Raw genomic sequence first — 21,544 nt, forward strand, 5'->3', positions numbered from 1 at the left:
ATAGTGTGTGAAGAGAAGTATGTGTGTTCCGCTGCCACACATCAATAGTGATGTCTTTAAAGTTTGCAGCAGCTAATTCGTAGTTTCAGTATTTGAAATGATCTGATTTGCATCTGTGCTCATTTCATGTCATCAGTTGAGTAAATACTCTCCAAAATTGCAGCGACACAAAATTTTACATCCCTGTTGCAGATTTGCGGTGGGTTGGTAAATACACTCCTTGGTGTCAGGTACGTACACAGGTAATCAAGGAAGCTTAACACTAGCAAGAAACTCTTGCTTTCAGTGTAAAAGTGGGTCAAACTAGGATTAACTTCTGGCCCGTTTCAGCTTCTGCCAGTGGCTTACAATGACCTCTAACACTCAACCTGTCCCTTGCTGCTTCTACCCAATAAGCTTTGGCTTAATACTGCTACTCAATCAAGCCTTACAACCTTACCAAGTCGCAGGCTTATGGCCTTCCTTCTCTAATTGCTATACTTAGAAGAAACTGATTTTTGGAACTAATGCTGATCTGGCAAGCTCATTATGACATTCGCTCCTGTTTGAATGACTACTCTATTCTTACTTTCTCTTCTGATCAGGCAAGCTGGTTACACACATTATTTACTCACACTTTCCACTGACTTGAACCAATTATTCCAACTTTCCATTCATAACAGCAGCAATTACTAACAACCCAAGGTAATTAAGTAGTTTACCCTCATTTATCCTCTGTTGTTGTCCCTAACAACAGTGAGAACAGGCTCTTACTGTCCAGGAACATCTGCTAATGACTTGTGCACTCTTCTTTATGTTTTGTATTTTTTAACTTGTATTTCTTTTCATCATGCTTCACCACTCACAACTGTGACTCATATCTCTTCATTCATTCTTGCCACGGCTGTGCTCACTTTCATACCTGACTTGATAGAAAATATCAAAACTCTTGTATCTAATTCCTTTTCTTCTGTCTGACCTTGTAACCCAGCAAACTGTTCTACACATCACCATCTTTCTGGCACCCAGGCTCTGACACCTCCATAAAACAAGACAGTACAATTTGAGTGAACAGTCACAGCCTACATCTGGCCTTGCTTAAAATCAAGGGGCTTCCGTCCTCCTCGGGGCTGCATTTGGAGGCTTATTAGTGGCACATTTTCTGGGGGTAATCAAACACAGGTGTTCACTGTAGCACCCAGAGGACTCCCCTGGGGCACCTTTTATACCACTGAGGGACTCTGAGCAAGATGAAGGTACACTTGGTAATAAAGATAAACTGGAGCATTGGCCAAGATGGCAAGGGTGGGGTGAAACCACAAGGGAGAAAATGTGGTGTTGTGCTGTAAAGGTGCAGGCGGTGCTACATATAATAACAAAAATACAATTTAATTGTTACAATTTAATACAATTAATTGGTAATGTGCTTTTGTGCCAAAGTACAGTAATGGCACCAAGAAAGCATATATAATCATGTATTATTAGCACTTAAAACTGCAGAACTAATAGCTTATAGTAAAAAGGGAGAAAACCATGACCCTTAAAAAGGGGATTTACACAGCCTGGCATCCCAAAAGCTGCTCTTATTAATGTCCTCTTAGATAAATATAGTTTGGAAAATACCATTAGATACACCTATAAACCCTTTATAAATTGTGTCTTGTGGTTTCCAAATAAATGCCTCAATTCAGAGTTGATGACAAAGATCTGCAGGAAAAGTTCGTCAAAGTTGAGCTGCATGGACACCTAAGTCCATTTCTGGGCGGCACATGCACGTTATTAAAATCGACCTAATTGAAAAAAATGTAGTTCATGCTTTTAAGTCCATCTTTTAATGCTCATTTTGTTTGGTAGTCCGCTCCAAACTGTACCGCTATATCTAATGACGCATTGCACAGACAAACTAAGAATCCCTGCAGAGTGGCGCAGTGTGACGTGCCTCAGGAGGCATGGTGGCACTTGATGCCAGCTTCAAATATGACTCATATCAGTGATTTTGAAATAAAAGATGACATAGATCCTTCATTAGATGTTTGAGCTTTTATATGTTATAGGGAGGCAGTGGCTCAGTGGGTAGTGCTTCCGCTTGGGAACCGGAGTGTCGCCGGTTCGAGCGCCTGCCGAGGTGCCCCTGAGCAAGGCACCGAACCCTCAATTGCTCCCCTCTCTGCGAAGGGTGGTAATGTAATGTAAGTCGCTTTGGATATAAGCGTCTGCCAAATGATCGTAATGTAATGTAATGTAATGTAATATGTATGAAGGTATGGTTAGCCTTGCCTCCTATAGTCCCTCTCCCCCACAGCACATTCTCTAATACAACAGGCCTGCAGCACACACCACCTTTGTGAAGCTTATCGTGTTCAGTCTTTTGTTGAGAATGAGGACTAAATCGTGTGTCAGGGACGTTCATAATATAAGATTTATCTAACACAGTTTAATAGACCTCTCAATGTCAAGCCCAGCTTGAGGTGAAATACTAATTTTAACTGTGCATTAAAGTGGCCTGACATTAAATCATGTTGTAAAAAGTGGCATATAAATGCAGATGGGGGAGGGGTAGAGGAGTGAAAATAAAGGCATATCTGTCTTCCTTTATATCTAAAGGAGGGTGGGGAACACATTGTCAAACAGCCATATGGTTTATCTCCTAAACTCCAGCATATAGCATTTTTTATAATGAGTCATATCTTCTTAAGTCGACAAAAAGTAGATAACTACAGCTGCAATGCCGTGCATCAACTTAAGCCTTTTACTGGTCTCGTCTTGAATGACAGATGGACACAGTGACTGACTGACAGTCTGTGCTCACTGCCTGCATTCTCAGTCTGAGGATCCAGATAAAAGTCGCTGCTCACATCACCTCTGTCACTCACTGAATGTGAGGGAGCGGTGCTGTGAGTGAGAGCATGGCTCCCTGATGTTTGAGCCTGACCAAAAAGGTCAAACAGGGTTCAGGTGTTCAAAGGTTAAGTTTGCATATGCAGTCGAGGCCTGAGTTTTTTGTCCACGTGCACAAATAGACCAAACAAATGCAGTTACATATTTGATGACATTTTAGGAGCTTTTCTGCCTCCTACAAGCCAAGCATGATAAACCAGAGAGAGAGAAAGGTCAAATTACATTCACTCAGTTAATTCTGTCCTTTATAAAACAGCACTCTGCGGCTGTTACATCTTTGCTGAGCTGCTGTATCCTAAACAGGAATTGTGGTAAACAGAAACACAGATTAACATAACAAGACAATCATGGGAGGCATTCCAGTGTGAAGGTGAGAAGACGTTCTATTAGGAAACAACAAATAAGCAGATCATGGAGCACTCATCCCCATAAACCTGGAAGAGTTCAATCAATTTACATTTTACAAGGCCATCACGGCCACCATTTTAATTGCTTGGAGATGTGCCGCGATGAGTCTTGGCAAGGTCGCCATAGCAATGCATATTGGGTCACCATGGCAATGAGCTGTATATCTCACCTCTAATTATACAGTGAAGGACCCGTGTGGTGCTTGGGTTTTTATGGAACATATTTCGTACTCTGCGAATGGTTGACTAATTGTCCTGTGACTAAGGCCAAATGGGCGACTTACATGTAACTGATAAAATGAAAACTAAATGACCCGTGGCGTTATGCTGACTCACCCCTGCAAACTGCAATCTGCTGAAGGTGCTGGTGGGAGGGCTGGTTATCCTGAAGTTCCTCGTGGGTGCTATCCAGGTCTCCAGGGTCTCCAGCTTGCTAGTCGCCAGGTTAGTAGCATGGTGCTTGACCAGGTAGCCCTGGAACTGGTCCGACTGGAAATAAAGATGGACTGACACTGGGTGACCCATGGGGAAATACCTGAAAATCCACAGAGCATTGAGAGAGAATCCATTAGCAAATCTGATATCTACTGACCTACCTACCGTGCTGTTCTAAAGGCCAACCGTGTAAAAGGAGAGGAACATCTAGATTGGTCAGGATAATGCCTAGACCGTGTTGGCCTTGGACATGCTAATGTGGCTTGACGCTAATGCTCCCTCCTGGTGGTTTGTGGAGAGTTACTTGGTTCAATGATTGTGTGACAGGATGGACATTAATTCAGTGACCTTTTATAGAATACCAATTTGTCAAAGACATGTTCCAGAACATGCTGATAAATCCTGTGAAGCCCATCTCATTGTCTACTAGGCTCACTCTTGCGCTCTCTTGGGTTTTCTCCTTTTTGTATTGTTTCTGTGGACTGCCAGACAGAGTATATAAGCCAACACACCGATGAGAACATCTTACCAAGTGAGGGACACATTTCTTGATCTATATTATTTCTCTGTGTGCCAGTTGATTGAACATGTGCTCCTTCTCTGAATGTGATAGGAGACATGTGACAGTCCAGATCTCACTGGTCTGCTAGCTTAGGGTTAGTCTTAGAGCAATTCAACGAAACAGTCCAGTCCCTAGCAGCTCAAGCCTTGTCTGTCTGATTAGTCTGTTTGTTTGTGTGCTGCTTCCTACGTGTCAGTGGGGCCGGCCCTCAGGGCAGTGACTTCTGGAAAAATAAACAGGGGCTGGGGTGGGCACAGCCGGAGAACACGCCACAGCTGCCCTAGCCACACATCCTGACTCCCTCTTTCCCATAGTCCTCCATGTCTTCTGCTTCTTCAACATCTCCTTCCTTTCCCCTGCTTTACATATGCAAGGTTGCGCAAACACAGGCACACACAAAGAGAAACACACATGCACACACAGAGCCCCTCCCTGCCCATGGCCTCATCAGTATTCCACTAAAGGACCAGGAGTCAACCCGTCCCGGTAAATGCTACCCTGACAAGCAGAACAGCAAATATTTACACCCACAAGGATAGCGCTCAACACTCCCTCCTCTCTTGTGTTCCCTAACATCTTTCTCCTCTTTCTCCATTTGCCCAACTGTATTTTGTTGCTGCTTCCTCTTCCTCTTATTTCCTGTTGTCTCCTTCCTTAATCTAATTTTCTGTCCTCCTCCCTTAGCCTCCCATTCTCCCCTGTTCTGTCTTCCTAAAAGAGATGGGGCTGCCAGTGTAAGAGGCATGGAGAAGGGGCTGTGGCTTAGCCTATACAGAAGCTCCATTCAGGCATCTTCTCCGCTCTCTCTCAAACCGAGTCACAGCAGGCTGCCAAAAGACTCCAAACCTTCTCTTTGGCCTCTCTCTCTCTCTCTTGTGCTGGTCTCACAGCCAGGCTGTCTCAACCATCTGTTGGAAGCACATCTGAATTCTATATGCATGCAAACTATGTGGGAATACACACAAAGCGAGGGCAACAAATGAGTCTGCACAAACAGAATATGCGCAAGTAAACACACATGTAGACACAAGCACATCAAAAGGAGCATTCCTGAGTGAATGAAGACAAGGCATACACACCCTACCACTGTGCTGTAGCAGATACAGGCAGACACACACAGAGTTGTCTATTTTAGTGACCTTTGCTCCCTCCGGCTTTCTTAAACTGCTCTTACACATAAGTCAAAGGCATTTGCTTGTTTCTCGAGCTTATTAGCTGGCAATTACAGAGATTTAAAGACCCCACTGCTCAAACACACACACACAGATCTGTAGCCACCTTCTGTAGACACCTCAGTTTTTGTCTTGTTCTCTCTTTTTTGAACCAGACGCAGGATATGAGTAGAAACAGCTGTAGCCGATAGATGAAGTGGTTTGAGGTTTGACAGATGGAAACATGTTTCCTTTCTCCATTGAGCTTTACCCACAGGGCTTTGCAGAACACCCACAATGCAGAGGGAGGGGGGGCACTGGCACTGGATGCCCCTGTCCTAGTGGAGCTGTGCTTACGTGGAACAAGCCATCTCAGCTTACATACTGGGTGTCATAACCGAAACGATTACAATCCTTGAATTACAAAGATGCTCTAAGTAATTGTACTTGATGATTTCTGTTTCCAAACTCTCCAAAGTAAAACAATGTTCTTGAATCTTGCTGAGTTAGCTGAGACTGAGAGTGTTTGTTTAAGGTTTAATTAAGTATAGAATGATTTGGTTTTCCTTTTTCATGTTCACCACATGTTAATCACACTTTGGACATCATAAAGTCCCACTAATAATATATTGGCCTAAAGAGAGAGCTTCCAATCCCATGACCTATTTAGCCTCATTATGTAAAGGTTAAATTGACAGCATGTCATATCGTCTTACAGAATGAACCGCATTACCCAGAGCTCCCAGCTGCTGACTGGAACAATCTATTGTTCCTAATGGTGTATTGCCATGACACGTGATCCCAGTCACAGACGCTGTGTCAACAGAGATTCAAAAGGTTTCATATAGGCTGCATTCATGTTAACATGGGTGCGTCTCATGGTTTTAGAGAATAAAGAGAGGTCAGTGTGACTTAATTGCACCTGTGGGTGTAGCTGCAGGTGTGTGATGCTACTGCGTTTACGAAGATGCATGAGTGGAACATTTGAGTGGGGAAAATTTGCATAGTTGAATCATTTGTGTGCTGATGCATGTTTGCATACATGTATATTTATCCTGTGGGAACTAACCTGCAGCTGTGATCCTTTGGGTTTCCCTGCAGTGAGGAGGCAGCCCTACCCAGGCCCAGCCTTGAGAAGGAGTGGAAGTATGTGAGCTGTACGTCCGACAGACTGGCCACGCCATCTGGCTCGTCGTACATGTTCTCCCAGTATGCCTGGAGGCTAGGCGTTCCCTGGGGAAACTGACCAAACAGGTAGGTATCCAACTGGTTCACTATCTCCTGGTTCACACTGGCTTCAAACTTCCTGGCAAAGAAGGTGGGCCGCACCGTTTGCTGGAGAGGCAGAGGAAAGAGGCAGGGAAGGAACGGAACAGCACAGAAGGGAGGGACGAGAAAAAACAGAAGATTAAGAAATGCTGGCATGCCAAGATACAAAGGGAACAAATGTGTTATGAGATTTGCATGGAAAGGAGTGTGGGAGAGAGAGCAAATGGGGGGGATGAAGGTGGTAGAGGGGAACAGAGAAATAGCAGTGGCAAAGCTGCTCTGTATGGACTCATAAATGGAATATTTTATTAATTAAATCGAAACTGCTTCTGTCTCTTTGTTCCACTCATTTGCACAACAAATGATTTTTATTCACTAGAAGTGGAGCCCTCAATCTGATTTCTATAAATCATTCACCCATAAAATCAATGGGACTAATGACGAGAAACACCATAGACCCTTTAGTACATCAGGAACTTTCCTTCATTTCACACCAAGGGGCCATATTTTGCTCAGTGTCTATAATTCAGACATACACACAGTGCGACGCAATTAAAAAATCAATAATGAAGCAAGACTACAGAACAAAATCAACGAAGTCTATAATCAAAGCAGCTCTGACAGACGTTGCAGTAAATGGTATAACATGGTATAAATAAATCAATGGTATAGCATAAGAATCATTTCTGGAGACTTTTCATGCAACGTTAGAACATATAGCACCAGGTTAAGGGTTGGCACCAAAAGATAAGTTTTGCGTTTGTCACATGTAGACTTTGCTCCATTGTTTCCTGGCAAGGAACTCCCTGAAGGAACCAACCATTCCTATCCATGATAATTCTGGGTAAAGTACTTCCTAATTTTGGTTCTGAACTCTTGGTCCAAAAGCGTGTCTGTCTGGATTCTCAGGAGAACTCTTCCCCTGTCTGTCCTTTTGAGACAGGAGGGTGTTGACTATTTAAAAAACAACATTGCCTGGCCATCTGCGGATTTATCCAGGGTGTGAAAATGACCTCAGAAGGAGAATAGCGTGTCAGCATGGAAATGGGTGAGGAAACAAATGACATAGTGAGAGAAGTATTTATAAGTTAATCACACAACAATGTAGCTATTGATGACAGGACTTTGGCACTTGTAAAGCACTACAGGCATTTGTGTCAGACAACCTCAACACACAATTAAGGCCAATGGTTCTGGCTAAAGGTAAGTGGGAAAGGTCAGAGAGTCTGGGCAAATATCTTTAGAGACACAAAATCATTCCTCATTGCCATTTTCAATGCATATTTGTATTGAACAAAACAAGCAAGCATTTTCTCAAATCAGTCCTTTGTGTGTCTGTCCATTCATCGTCTTTTTAACTTTCAACACTTCTTCGTCTCTATTTGTCACTCTGTCTGGCCTCCTCCGCTCCATTCAGGTCTCAAGTCTCAAGTCTCACCCACTTTGCTTGTGTGGTTGATGATGCATCATGAAAACTGCCACCTCTACAGCCTGGCATACACACAATGACATCTTTTCAGTCCCTGTCAAAAAACTATTTACTGATAGACACTAAACACCTTGGTGCTACCTAACAAAGAAAAAGGCCTAATCAAGCGTTTTTTTGGCTTTCAGACATTTCTCATGCAGGAGCAGCAACTGAGCGACTGTGTGATGGTCATGTGGCTTGAAGTTGTACCTGATTTATTAACCTTAACCTCTTTGGCTCCAGTTTTTTAAAGTAAATCGTGATGTGAGAGTGCCTCAGTTGTTTATACTTTTGCAGACGTTCTAGTTCTCACTACTCTTAGCACAGTTACCTGAAAGCAGCAACCTGTCACAGCCTGTCTGTCCAACAGACGTCCCAAATGGACCACCTACTGAGTGTATTACTAAACAATGATGAGCTGAGACTGAAGGCACATCGACTTGCTTGCTGCACACATTACAAAGGCATTTACCGCTTCACTGGTGAGTGCGCCTCACACTTGCAAAGTACTAAGTGAGAAACGAGACAAGTCATATCTTGAGTTATTCTTCTCATCTGCAAATCAAATTGAACCTTACTTTACAAAGCCCAGCCTCCATCTTCCCCCTACTAAGGTTCAAAGGAAAGTTCAGATAACATGCTCGACGGGATATTAAGCCCTATTAATACCAGTGCCTGTCTGACTTCTGGAAAGGCTGCTTTGTTCCCAGCATTGGACTGAACTTCACTGGGGTGCCAACCCGATCTAGTGGCAGTGCCAAAGACCTGTGGTAACATATTGGTGCTGAACTGCATGAAACTGAGGTGAGACAGAAGGCAGATAAGTCTGACTCGCGGCTTGGAGTGGTATGTGAAGGACAACAAGAGATAAAGAAAGTCAGAGCACAAAAAGGACATGACCTGTACGAATATTTAACCGTAGCTGAACATTCTCACTTTCTACTGCAGCTTTTACAAAATTGGCACGTTGAATTCCCCCTGGGTCATCCAGTCGCTGCAAGTCATTCACCTTCATTTTACAGACTAACCATCTTCGCTCCATTCCAAAGGCAAATAAGGTCTAATCTGTATAGTTTTTGTTGTTATTGTTGTTGTTGTTGTTCAGGGTCATACTAATGAAGACATAGTTTTGGCCACATTGATTTTGAAAGCTGTGGGAACAGGGTGGGTGCTGAGACTGAGAGGACAGACCTTAAAGTGAATTTTAGAAATTGCCTACTGCTTCCTTTATGCATACCTACGTACTGCAATCACTCTGTTTCTATAGGTACTGAAGAGTTTCAATTTATTTTTGAATAGATTTTCAATTTCCATGCAGACACTGTTACAATTCATTTATAATTTCAGTATCAATCATTACTTGGAACATCATGTCTGCTTTCATTTAGTGCAAACTGCGTAAAGTCATGGAAACTGACCTCTGTGACAAGGTTCCTTTATTTGGTATTGAAGATGACAAAACTGAAGAGCTATAAAAGCCAATACAGCCACTTAGATTTTCTCAAATGCTGCAGTAAGCTTCATCCAAGGTGTCTGGCAGATTGTGGCAGAAACCCCCTTTCCACCAATCAAACCATTTTTTTTGTCTTTCCTTTTGTGGTGAGTATTGAAAGAAAAAATGTGCTGTTATTCACATTTCTACCCCCATTAGAATATAGCAGAGATTATAAAAAGCACAGAGAAGACCACCCCTGCCTTCTACTAAAGTGAATGTTTGTGCGGTTATCTCCACTCCTATGATCTGCATTTTTGTTACCTGGAAGCGATGGAAGTCTGCAGGCTTGAAGTCATTGGGTGAGCAGCCACACCAGTCGACAATGTGCTTGTACTGACACTTGCAGCCCAGTTTACGATTCCAGTTGGTGATGCGCAGGTTGTTGTCCACCATGCTCTCGCAATGGACGCTGTTCTCCAGCACCGTGTGGAAGAACGACTGCAGAGTGAGGAGGACAGAGATCAATCGACTTTTATCTAAAGTTAGTATACTTTCAAATTTTGAAAGCATACAATTTCCATAATAATCCAGTCCAGTTCTAAGCAATGTTTACCGTGGGTGATATTGAGTAAGAAATGTGTGTGAAGGTAGTGTCTATGTGTGTTACCTCGGCAGGCAGCAGTGTGTAGGTGTAGAAGCGCTTCATGCTGGTGACCAGGTCGTCCTTGGAGTTGATGACGTATTCCACAAACCGGCGATTGAGAAGGAACCAGTCCGACCCACCATCTACAGAAATGCCTTCAGGGATTTTGCGGTCACCAAGCCTCCACATGTGGGTGTCACACTCGAAGAACAGACGATCCAGGCCCTGTTTGCGGATAAACCTATAACACAAACGCACACAGAATAAGAATACGGTCAGACCAGGCTACTATGTACCTACAATTGTTACAATACTGATTACATTATGGGGGAAAAGTCTCCTGTCCTTGCCCTTAAATTAGTATTAGACAAATAAAAAGGTCACACTTCCCTATTCCAAGTGTGACCTGACTTGAAACCTTGCATCCATAATGAATGGTATTACTCCTGAGAGTGTATCGAGTGTTAGACAGTAGCTGGAGTCAGGTTCGGGTCAACCAGATCAGATGGTTCCCTATGATCTGTGAGGTGATTAGTGCTGTTGACATGTTGACCTTAAGGCTATAACATTTGTACACATACACATGACCAATTGTATACATAAACACAACATTTTACTCGACTCTACTACTGATCAAAGTGCTTCCTCCATAAATTTTAATCAACTTGTGCTGCATTATGGATCATGTGTTCTTTTTCCATGTGGGGTGTTTCAGTCCGCAGAGTCTGGTGATGATTGCTTGCACCATGGCGTGTGTGATGGGGAATGAAAGTACAGGGCAGCATCATTCTGGCAACAACGTCACCAGCTTACCCTACTGAGAAGGTTAATTAATCAAGCCACAGATGGGAGCTAATTGTATTATGCTTCTGTCATCGTGTCACACTGCCAGGAGGATGCTGCGAGTGCACATACAGTAGGTGTTGGTGTGAGAAAGCTGGTAGGAGGGGAGTTGGGTGTTGCTGGGAGTTTCAAACAAAGTTCGAAATTTGCAGCTCACCTGGCATTGTCCCTGCCATGGGACTTGATGAAGTTCATGTTTCTGTATTTGGACAGGAAGGCCACCAGCTGGTTGTTAGTCCTGAAACACAAAATGACTAAGTTTTGATTTGGAAACATATGGTGCAACCTCACATTAACATTTTAAAAAAGGAAATAGAACTTACAATTAGAACAATATGAGTGTTTTTCAAAGGAAATTATGTAAATGAATCCACCTGTTACTTGCAATAATGAATTCCCTTGAGTCACATAGAGAGCAATTAAATACTTGAGCTGCACTCAGTGACAGCCCCTCGTTCCCTTCACACTGTTAAAACTATTTAGGATTATACAAACGATTCTGCTATCCACAATTTTGATGAATGACTTCACGCTGGTGTTACATTGTAGAGCGGTCTACTTTCTCATACACAGGCCAGACAGGCTAAAAGCTTTGCTCTGCAGGCTATGCCCCCACCAATGGCTCTAACATTTCATCTGTGGTGGAGCCTGTGTCTGCCTTTCATGATGACTTTCTAAAAGAGCAGTGAGGCCCTTTAAAAAGCTTGAGGATCAGTCGGGGAGGGACAAGCGCATATTAATGTCATTTTTTCTTGAAAGAGCAATTTCACAGCCTGGGGGGCTTATCTTAGGAGGTCCTTGGCCATAAAGCCCAAGTGATGATCTGCTGTAGAGGCGCATGCAGCCTCTCATACGTTCCAACACACAAGAATTGCTTGTGTATGTGTGCTGTGTCTGTGTCTATGGATGCATATAGACACACAAATAACAGCACACACACACACCCACCCGCACATGCACACACACAGCAGGGGAATTTCTGTCAAGCTCCACATTTGCCACCTGAGTGGTCACCCTGTCCAGTGGGTCTAGTTTGCTTACTGTCAGCCTTGTGGCTGCTGTTTCTCAACTGTGTACACATACACAGAAATGACACCCTGTCAAAATGAAACCCTGCTTCACTTTCATGGTCCATATGCACCATAGCCCATTAAACTTATTCCATCATTGAATATGTATAAGTGTAACACAGATGAGAGATGGATAAACCTTAAACATGAATCATCACTGTCCTGGAAAAAAACTGCAAAGGTTTCTATAGCTCACAGTAAGTCATTAAGAAAGACATTTTTTTTGTCATATTTTCAAATGAGTTTGCCAAGCTGTAATGGGTTATGAAAAGACTTATTATTAAAGCAGACAAACAACACCTGCCACCTATGGAATAAAGCCAACAGAAGAGATGCAGTTTTCCACAGCAGAGACGATGATGTGAAAGAGATTAGACGATATGATGCATGTAGCGAGGCGTTGTCTCCCCGAGTTTGCGCTCCTTTAAAGCAGCTGCAAACTCTATGAAAGAGGGTTTAGTGAAAAGGAGGTAACGACAAGAAGACAGTGTGGATAAAAGCCGGGAAAAAAGGGTTGCACTCTCTGACAAAGCAAGCGTGTAACTCATCCTCTGGCATCTCAGGACACACACATTTCCAAGCCCCCCGGACACACAGCCCCTCTGCTGGTGTGAGGGGCTCTGGGCTTGCCTTTGAGAGCCATTCATGCGGCAGGACAGACATTATCAGGGAATTAGAGGAGAAATAATGCTTGTCTCCATCCCCACTGATAACAACAGCAGTAGCCAGAGCGGTGCAGGGCAGGGGAGCCCCCGACATTCCTGCCAGCACCAAAGCCTGAGGGTCACAGTGGAAAGAAGAGTGGCATTTGGACCAGGATACATAATTAGAGCTAAAGGAAAGGCTCGTACAGGTTCAATGCCAATCGTTTATAGTTTTTGTATAGCTTTATTTATTATCAAAATTGTAGGATGTATATATATAAGTATAGTAGTTGTAGTTGTAGTAGCAGTTGTTATTTTTTAATAATGAATTGAAAAAGGAAGCAGAAAAATAGCATGTGCAGTTGTACGGACTTTGCCAGCTGGAATTAAGCTTCTGCTTGTCTCATGAGGTTTTGTGTGCTGTTGGTACAATGTTTTAATGTATTAGTAATAGTAGTAGTTGTGTAGTAGTATTTCTTATATTTTTATTTTCTTACTAAAAGGAATATCCACATTAAACCCAAAATGATTATTTAACTTGTAATTATTCATTATGTAATATTTTATGCTCTTACTTTGTGTTTTTATCTGATAGTGTTGTTTGTCAAACAAATGCTGCTGTGAAGCACTTTCAGCTAGTGTATGTAGTGATATTCATCATAATGATAATGTAATGATGATGTTGATTTCTGGAGGGGAATGTCTGTTTTGATCTCTGACACAGAGATCAGATTGTGAGTTGCAAACAGCACAAAGGGCTAAATGTGTTTCAGTTATGTGTTTAGCAGGTAAAGGGCTTGACCACAGGCCTAATGCGCTAAGTACCAAAACATCACACAACAATCTTCAAGTATTCTACACAGAAAATGTGCAGTCCATAGATTTGATCAAATCCAAGCTGTTGTTATAAATGCACTTGCTAAGCAAAGATACAAGACCAGGATTTCCATATTTCCATATTGCATGGATCCAAAACATGCAGTTCCCTATCATTCCCATTCCCGAGCTGCTTATCCTCGCTCTCTCCCTTCTCTCCGTCATTTCTTGTCCGTTCCCTCTTCCACTCCATCAGTTGTTTCCTTTCCCAACAGATGGGGCTTAAAACCTCTACTGTCAGCCCTTTTTTCAGCATCGCCAACATGCAAATGAGGATGCAAAAGATGGGAAAACGGTGTCTCGGCACAAGTATACACACACACACACACACACACAAACACATTTAATCACTGACAGAGTCCAATTGGCAACCAGAACAGATAGATGTGCACAAATGTATGAAGACAGGTGCTGAGAAAGACTGAGCTATGCAGACGGCAAGACATAAACACAGACACACACACACGTGCAAAAACAGACACACACAGACACAGACAAATACACATAGACAGCATGTCAGCAGTATTCAGTGAAAGGGTGAAAACAACTTAACACAACAAGACTCAACCTGCCTATGAATAAAATCCACATGGGGCTGTAGAACACGGTAAGTAAATAAGTCCACTCATGGCTTTACATCTTGGCTCCAGCTGTGCAGACATCAGATTCAGCTTCATTTTACCCACTGGCCATTACAGCTTGTCTAAATTCAACTGGTGGACATCTGGCTGCACAGAGGAGATAACTCTCTCCTTAATAGGAGGATTTTAATTGCTGCTGCAGAGCTACATCAAAAACCCAGCAGACCCTTAAGTCCCAGGAGTGTTATAAACCCACATGAAAAACTGTAAGTCACAAAATATCTCTTCCAATAGACAATTTCTATGGCTTCATGTCCAAATTTAGCTCGCGTTTGTGTCTTTTAAGTACCTTTTACTGCCTCTTAACAGGGATGTTTTGGAGAGCAGAAAGGACGTTGAGACTGTACAGAACACAGCCAGCATGGTGAGTCAATAGGTATTGACCCCTGGCAATTAAGTTGTAATCAGTTCACCATGTAACCCATTCAATTGAGTGCATGCAAGGAAACAGGAACTTCAAAGAAAGGGTGTGAATGAAAAGCAGAGGTTCTACCTCATTGATCTGTTTGGTTTGCAGTGACTCTTTATTTAAAGCTCGCAGTTAACCACAGGGACTCAGACTAGTATGTATTGGATTTCCTTCTTATTGACCGAAGCAAGAGTGGTCTATTTGTTGTGCACACCTCGTAACTGACCACTTAAAAGGAAAACGATGGTCAATACATAACCTTATTTGAAATATTTGCCACGTAAGACAATTCTCCGCTCAGTATTTCACTTGATTAAAGTGAGTCATTCTCTGAGGTCGTTCGTTTTACCTGATGGGGTAGTCAGCAGCACTGAGGTTGATAAAGAAGTCCCAGCTCCAGTCCCTCATGGCCAACAAGTCAGCCATGCTGCGAAGATACATGGTTAGTAGGCTGGCACCACCCCAGATGGTCGCCATGCGCCACTGTGTCACCCTCACATTGGCATATTGAGCAGCCAGGGCCTGCACCTGCCTGTACAGGTAGTTGGAGCGCTAAAACGAAGGCACAGAATAGGTGTTAGGATTACATGAAGACAAAATTAGGTGGTTCTCACTTGATGACTGTGTGGCTCACCTGGTCAACATGTATGTAATAGTAATGGGAGGCGTGGTAGATGGCTTTGAAGAGGCGCTGAAACTGGCGAGAGGCTCGTCCATGGACCACCAGGACAAACGCTATTCTGACTGGTTTTGATGGGACGCTCTCAGTTGAGTCTTCTTCCCATTGCACATTTGTATTGGCTTTACCTGTAATTGTACAAGAAAGCTCATGTCAATGTATTCACACTGCATAAAGTCATGACATATCTGACATGATATCATTTGTTCGCAAGATCACATCTGCTATCTACTCCATAAGGATAGGAGGCTGTAAATGGTGAAGACAATCTATAAAAGCAGAAAGAAAAACAATTATGCAAAAAATAATTTGTTCTTGATATGAATTAAAGTTCAATGTTTTCATTCTTTCATTTAAACGAAATACTTCTTCAAAATCAGCTGAACAAACGGGTTGCTAAGCAACACATTAAGTACCAATCAGAGTGGTGATTAGCACATTCATGATAATTACCTGCTATGTCACAATTGTGCATTCAGTGGGTTATATTGTGTGTCAAAGTTGATTCAGTCAATCTACACAGAGAATTACCTGTTTTATAATAAACCAATCAAGGGGCTTTCTTGGTGATTAATGACTTGGTTACACAATAAGTCTACAATGCAAGTGTCACAAAACTGAGAAATCAAAGTACATTTCAGGTATTTCTAAATAAAAGGAGCACAGCAAAAAATAAAAAAGCAAAACATAAAAACATCAGACACTTCACATTCGCCACTGAACAAACAATAGAGAGGCAAAGCCACGGGTCAGCTTCTCCATGATTGAATTGGAACGATGACAATTCCAGCACACAGCGTACATACTATCCTCATTCAGACAGGAATCCTATAAGCAACCCCTCTGGGGCTTTTGGGGTGGAGCACAGTTTGACAATGTGCCATCATTCCTCTCAGGCAACACTCCCACAAGACGCCTTGGATTTCACACAAACGACAACAACAAACATGCAACAAAAAAAAAGTGTCACAGCTGTGGCCTGCCAAGCCACTATCAAATTAACCAATCTCAATTATCTCTGGGGAGAAACTGGCAAACTCACATATCTCCATTATGTGGTTTGAGCCACTTTTAAACAAAGACTTGTGCTTCAGCCCAAGGAAATCAGTTGTGAACAATGGAAACCGACTCATTCTAGTAGACAGTGTTTGTTTTTACGTCTAAAGTTAACATCACACATATGCACAGAGAGAGAGAGAGAGAGACTAATGACTAAAATGTGGAACTTACAGTGAGTTCCCAGGAGGGTGTATGCTGTAGAGGTAGAGGAGGGGATATCATCCCCCTGAGGTTATGTTCCTTATGAACAGAGGAGACTACAGACTGCCCCTCCCGGCTCCACTCCCTGTCTGACCCTGAGGTCCTGTAATTACTCAGATTTAAGGGCATGTGTCCGACATGTCGTCTCTATACAAGGCGACAGAGCCAGGTTAAGAAGCTTCACCGCCTCTCCTTCAACTAATCGCATTCATTCAAATTTAAGGGCAGGTGTCCAAAATGGCCTTGCTTAAAGGTTGACCACAAGGGTGAGGCTAATGACACGCTCCCCTGACTCTGACTGGCTCTACCTCCTGTCAGTCACTCATACTTTTTTCTAGCTGAAGTCGTTCTCTCTCTTAGCATGAGTGTGTGACAGCACAGGGGGAATCTGCTGTGGGCCGTATCAGATTGAACGGTAATTGGTGGCCAGCTAAGAAGGTTCACTGCTTTGCTTTGCACATGGATAATTGGCCAGTCCCTTCACAAAGCACTTTGACAGTGTGTGCTATACCAGCTAGCTGAACTAATGAGCACTGCTCTGTATGTGTGTGTGTGTTATTTTAGGATTTACTGTGAGTTCTATTGTGTGTGTGTGTGTACTTGGGAAGGAAACGCACATATATATTTTGTGAATTCTTTGCAGCTGAAGAGACGGCAGGTGCAGTCCCAAAGAAAAAGCAGAATCCCTCCTCTTGAACTCATCCCTCCTCCTCATCCTCCCCATCACCATCCGTCTTTGAAACTGCCTCTACCTCATCGGCTATCACCCTGCTCTCTTCCTCCATCATCTGGTGTAACCTCAGGCTCTTACCCACCCTCCATCTTAACTGCTCAAATGAGAGGTTGCAACCGAAGCAGAACTATTTCTCATCTCAGCGATTGAAAAGCCAGATTTGCAAACACATTAATCACAATATATCAATAGGTTAGACTGTATGTAGACTATCAATCCTCATTTCCTTAATGCTATGAAATGAGTTGGACATTCTGTTAAGAATAATAATCTTGGCAGAACTATGGATGTGTAAAAACAATTAAATGAAACTTTTTTCCCCTAATGAAAGTGTTTGCTAAGTACTTTCACTGATAATAATGTGAGGTTTTCTATTATATTCTGTTCTTTTCAATTCTATTCTATAATTAGTATCGTGCAGTCTATCTCTGACTGAAACTATTTCATATTGAAGGTTGTGAGTTGGAACAGTACAGTTTTCTACTTTATATAGTCAGTAATATTATTCTTCAATTCCCCTCATGCATGCAACACGTCATGTATAGTTGGAAAATGACGGAATCCTATTAATTCTGTCCATGTACACCTTCATCATAGTACAGACATGACCAATTTTAACCACAAAGGCTACCCTAACATTAATTCCAGATGCTGGTGTCTATACTATTTACACTAGGCCAACATGTCTTTTGTGCACAATTTACTGTAATCATTTTAAAAGTAGCAACAGGTACATCAAAACTGATCCCACGTAGACCACCAGTCTAGACCTGGAGTTAACATTTGAAATCACAATTTCCCTGCCAAAACTGGACATAAAAATATCTAATTATGCAGCTATTTCCCTAAATTGTTCTGTCACTCTTCTCTCATAGCTCAACCAAATGAGTCAACAAGCAACGAGCTGCCCAACAGTAGCTATGAACGACGGGCCAAACACACTGTCTGGAATTGGCCCAATGCTAACCTGAGTTCAGCTTCCTGGAACTGATTCTAAGCCAAAAGCAAAAAGTCCACACTCCAAAAACAAAACCCATACATACAAAGCCATAGATAGGCAAGAGCTGACTCACATTTCGTCCACTTAACCAGAAAACAACCAAACATGCCAAAACTCAGAGGTGTATGTAGCATTCCAAATCCCCCATCCCATTTAGTGACAAAACAAATACAAGCATTATATGCTTGTATTTATTTATGATATGTGGGTATAAGGTCATCCATTGTCAGCCAGTCTAGTCATACCAATATTAGCCAAGTAAACATATGGGAGCAGAGACAGTATGTTCTTCCTGTATTCAATGACGCTAATACTGGAGCTAACACAATTGCTCATCTAGCCAATGCCTCAAGGACACAGTACCAATCAAATCAAATTGGACAATTTTCTACTAACAAGGTTAGGACTTGAATCCAAATGGGGGAGAGAGGGAGAGAGAGAGGGAGGGAGGGAAAGGGAGAGAGACATGGCAGGCAGGCAGACAGAGAGTTCGAAAGAAAAGTGATTTAATTTAGCTGTCGTGTTGTTACAGCCCAGCCACCAGGGGAAAGCCCTTTTCAATTTCTTTGTCTCTTTTTATCAAAGTGTCAGTTTGAGTGGGATGGCGCGTTGCCTTGTTCGATGACAGGAGCTTAGGCACAGACAAACGATACTCAGCGGTCAGCAAGGGGAATGGACAAAGTTGCTAAGTCACTGTACCTCCTCGAGTTTCTGATAAGAGGAGTGGATGCAGTGGAGGTGTCTCACCAGAGCAGACAGGACGTATAAAAGTGTTCTCCTCTTTCCCTGCAGTACCCTTCTAAATGTGCATGTGTGTGTGTGCGTGTGGGTGGGTGCGTGTGTGCATGCCTGTGTGTGAGAGGGTGTGTGGGTGTGTTCCTTTATCTTAAAAAAAAAACTTTCCCTACAGATACAGATTTGGTTTACATAATCCGCGATCAGACTGAAACTGTCCAAAATTGCAGGAAAACGTGTGTATTTGTGTGTCTGTGTTTGGATGAGTGCGTGTGTGTTGGAGAGAAGACTCCCAGTATGTCCAATTTTCATTTGACAAATCAAATGAAAATTGGAAACCAATTTGGAGTAAATACAAGCTACATCTCCATTTTCTCCAACACTTTGCTTCACTGATTACACTTCAGAAGGAAACGACTCTTGATTTAACAATAACAGGAAAAGGACATATTGTAACATGTGCTTAAGTCTACGGGTTAGAATACAGTGGTGGTCTATTCTCAGATTCTCAGATTTAGGAATTTATTTTTCAGATGTTACGAGGATAATTATTGCAAATATTTTAGATTCATTACAAATAAATCTGGAAACATATCAAGGACACTGACAATCTGTCAGCATTTTTTACACTCTGTACAATTAATAAGGGCAATAGAAAATAAATGAATGCAAAAAAATCAATAGTCAATTTAGGCAGTACGAGTCATAAAAATGACTTCCTCTCTTCATCTATTTTTATGACGTAATGAATTTTCCACAAGTAAGTTTATTTCTTTGGCATGGATGTCATCTGTGTGAACAAACCCCTGTATTAGTGCCACTGTCTCACCAATGATCTATACCTACTGTGAAATGTTCAGATAGAAGCCCTGAACACCAGAACATCTGCCCTCTTAAAAGTGTGTTTTGCTGTTTATATGATAAATCGCATGTAAATGACCAGAACAACGACACACTGGCCCCTCCTTCCTCTCACTCTCTCTCTATGGTGACAGACTTTTTCACTCCACCTTGCAGTGGCATCAGGCAAAAGTTTTATTGGGTTACCTTCCAACTCGCGTCAGACGGGCTACTTAGTCAGTAATGCTGGATCAGATGTGCCTACTCTGGGAAGGTTGATTGATATTGACCCATTAAGTGTGAGACCTTTTGATCAGAATACAAAGTGACCGCAATGACTCCACAGATGTAGAACCGTTTATATTAAATGAAATTGAATAATCAATGAAATGAACTCACCCTCCAGAGAGCAGAAGCGAGTGACCTTCTCTGGCATTAGCTGGCCTTCCTTGTGTCGGCAGTACACCTCAGCTATCTGTTGCCGGCACTCCTTGCTCTTGGCTCTGGACAGAGCCGAAATGGCTTCCTTCCCGCTGATCTCGCACTTGGGTGGTTGGTCATAGGTCACCTCCACAGGTGGTACAGTTGATTGCCCCCTGCGGGGGTGCTGATGTCTGTGCTGCGACAGGGCTTGGTGGGCCTGTGAGGCACGGTAATGTTGTCGCTGCTCAACTACGGCACCCTGTCCACCTGGAAAAGAGGCGTTGTTGGTGACCGCCAGTGGCTGGTGGCCCAGAGGGAGCACTTCATTTGAGCTGCGGGGGTCCCTCCAAGTCTGCTGCTGAGCATGGGCCTTTTCCTGAAGATGCTCCCTCTGCTGTTTACTGCTAGTGGCTCCTACAGGCTGCCGATGTGGCTGTGAGCGCGCCCCAAAGTTGCTATTGTCTATGTTCTCAAAGTCTTTGGGCACTGAGTTCTCATTGTTGCTGTCGACTCTGTTTTTCTCCTTGGGTCGGTGGGAGTAATATCCATCCTGCAGGAGAGAGTGAGGATAAGAGGAGAAAGACAAGGGAGGGATTTGGGGCAGAGGGAAAAGAAAGGAGAAAACAACAAACAAAAGATTAGAATTTTAGTGAGCAAGGTGCATATCAAACGTCAGATTATTAATCAATGTGGCATGTATGAGTGTGCAGCACCGCGTTGAACCATGAGGCATGAAATGAAGTGGCAACATATTGAATGTTGGCCCTACAAGGTGCAACCTGACTAAAGCTGACGTAAGGCCGCGGGTCTTGCTGCTCCGTGCCATCATCAGATTAGCCCAGGTTTCAATTAAATTCTCCCCTGAATGAGCCCAGCACTCCGTAAACAGATTACCAAGTGGGGATAAAGGACCAAATATGTGCATGTGTCGGTGTGTGTGATTCCGTGTGTGCTCATACATGTGTACCTTTTCTGATTTCTTTTTCGCCGGAGACGCTTACTGTAAGAATATGAAGAAATTATAGTAGCGTGCCATGTGACTGGAAAGGCTGCTCTTGTTAGTGCTGTAAGTCTGCATATGTGAGATAGCGTGGGTGTTGGTGTGTGAACGTCTGAATGTACAATTTCCCTATCTTTCCACCAG

At 42.8% G+C, this 21,544-nt stretch overlaps 1 protein-coding gene across 1 annotated transcript in view; it reads right to left on the bottom strand.

Moving 5' to 3' along the window:
• xylt1 (xylosyltransferase I) overlaps window positions 1-21,544 on the bottom strand; it is a 66,792-nt gene that overhangs the window by 9,741 nt on the left and 35,507 nt on the right. Inside the window, exons 2-9 of the mRNA XM_076145787.1 lie at window positions 20,377-20,950; window positions 15,365-15,537; window positions 15,080-15,282; window positions 11,248-11,328; window positions 10,272-10,488; window positions 9,926-10,102; window positions 6,502-6,767; window positions 3,621-3,819 (exon numbers count right to left, since the gene is read on the bottom strand). Coding sequence (XP_076001902.1) covers window positions 3,621-3,819; window positions 6,502-6,767; window positions 9,926-10,102; window positions 10,272-10,488; window positions 11,248-11,328; window positions 15,080-15,282; window positions 15,365-15,537; window positions 20,377-20,950 — 1,890 coding nt within the window. The remainder of the gene's footprint in view (window positions 1-3,620; window positions 3,820-6,501; window positions 6,768-9,925; window positions 10,103-10,271; window positions 10,489-11,247; window positions 11,329-15,079; window positions 15,283-15,364; window positions 15,538-20,376; window positions 20,951-21,544) is intronic.

The sequence above is a fragment of the Genypterus blacodes genome, unplaced genomic scaffold, assembly GCF_046128005.1.
Source record: "Genypterus blacodes isolate CSIRO-AG114 ecotype Tasmania unplaced genomic scaffold, CSIRO-AGI_Gbla_v1 ptg000030l_1, whole genome shotgun sequence".
Taxonomy (NCBI): Eukaryota; Metazoa; Chordata; class Actinopteri; order Ophidiiformes; family Ophidiidae; genus Genypterus; species Genypterus blacodes.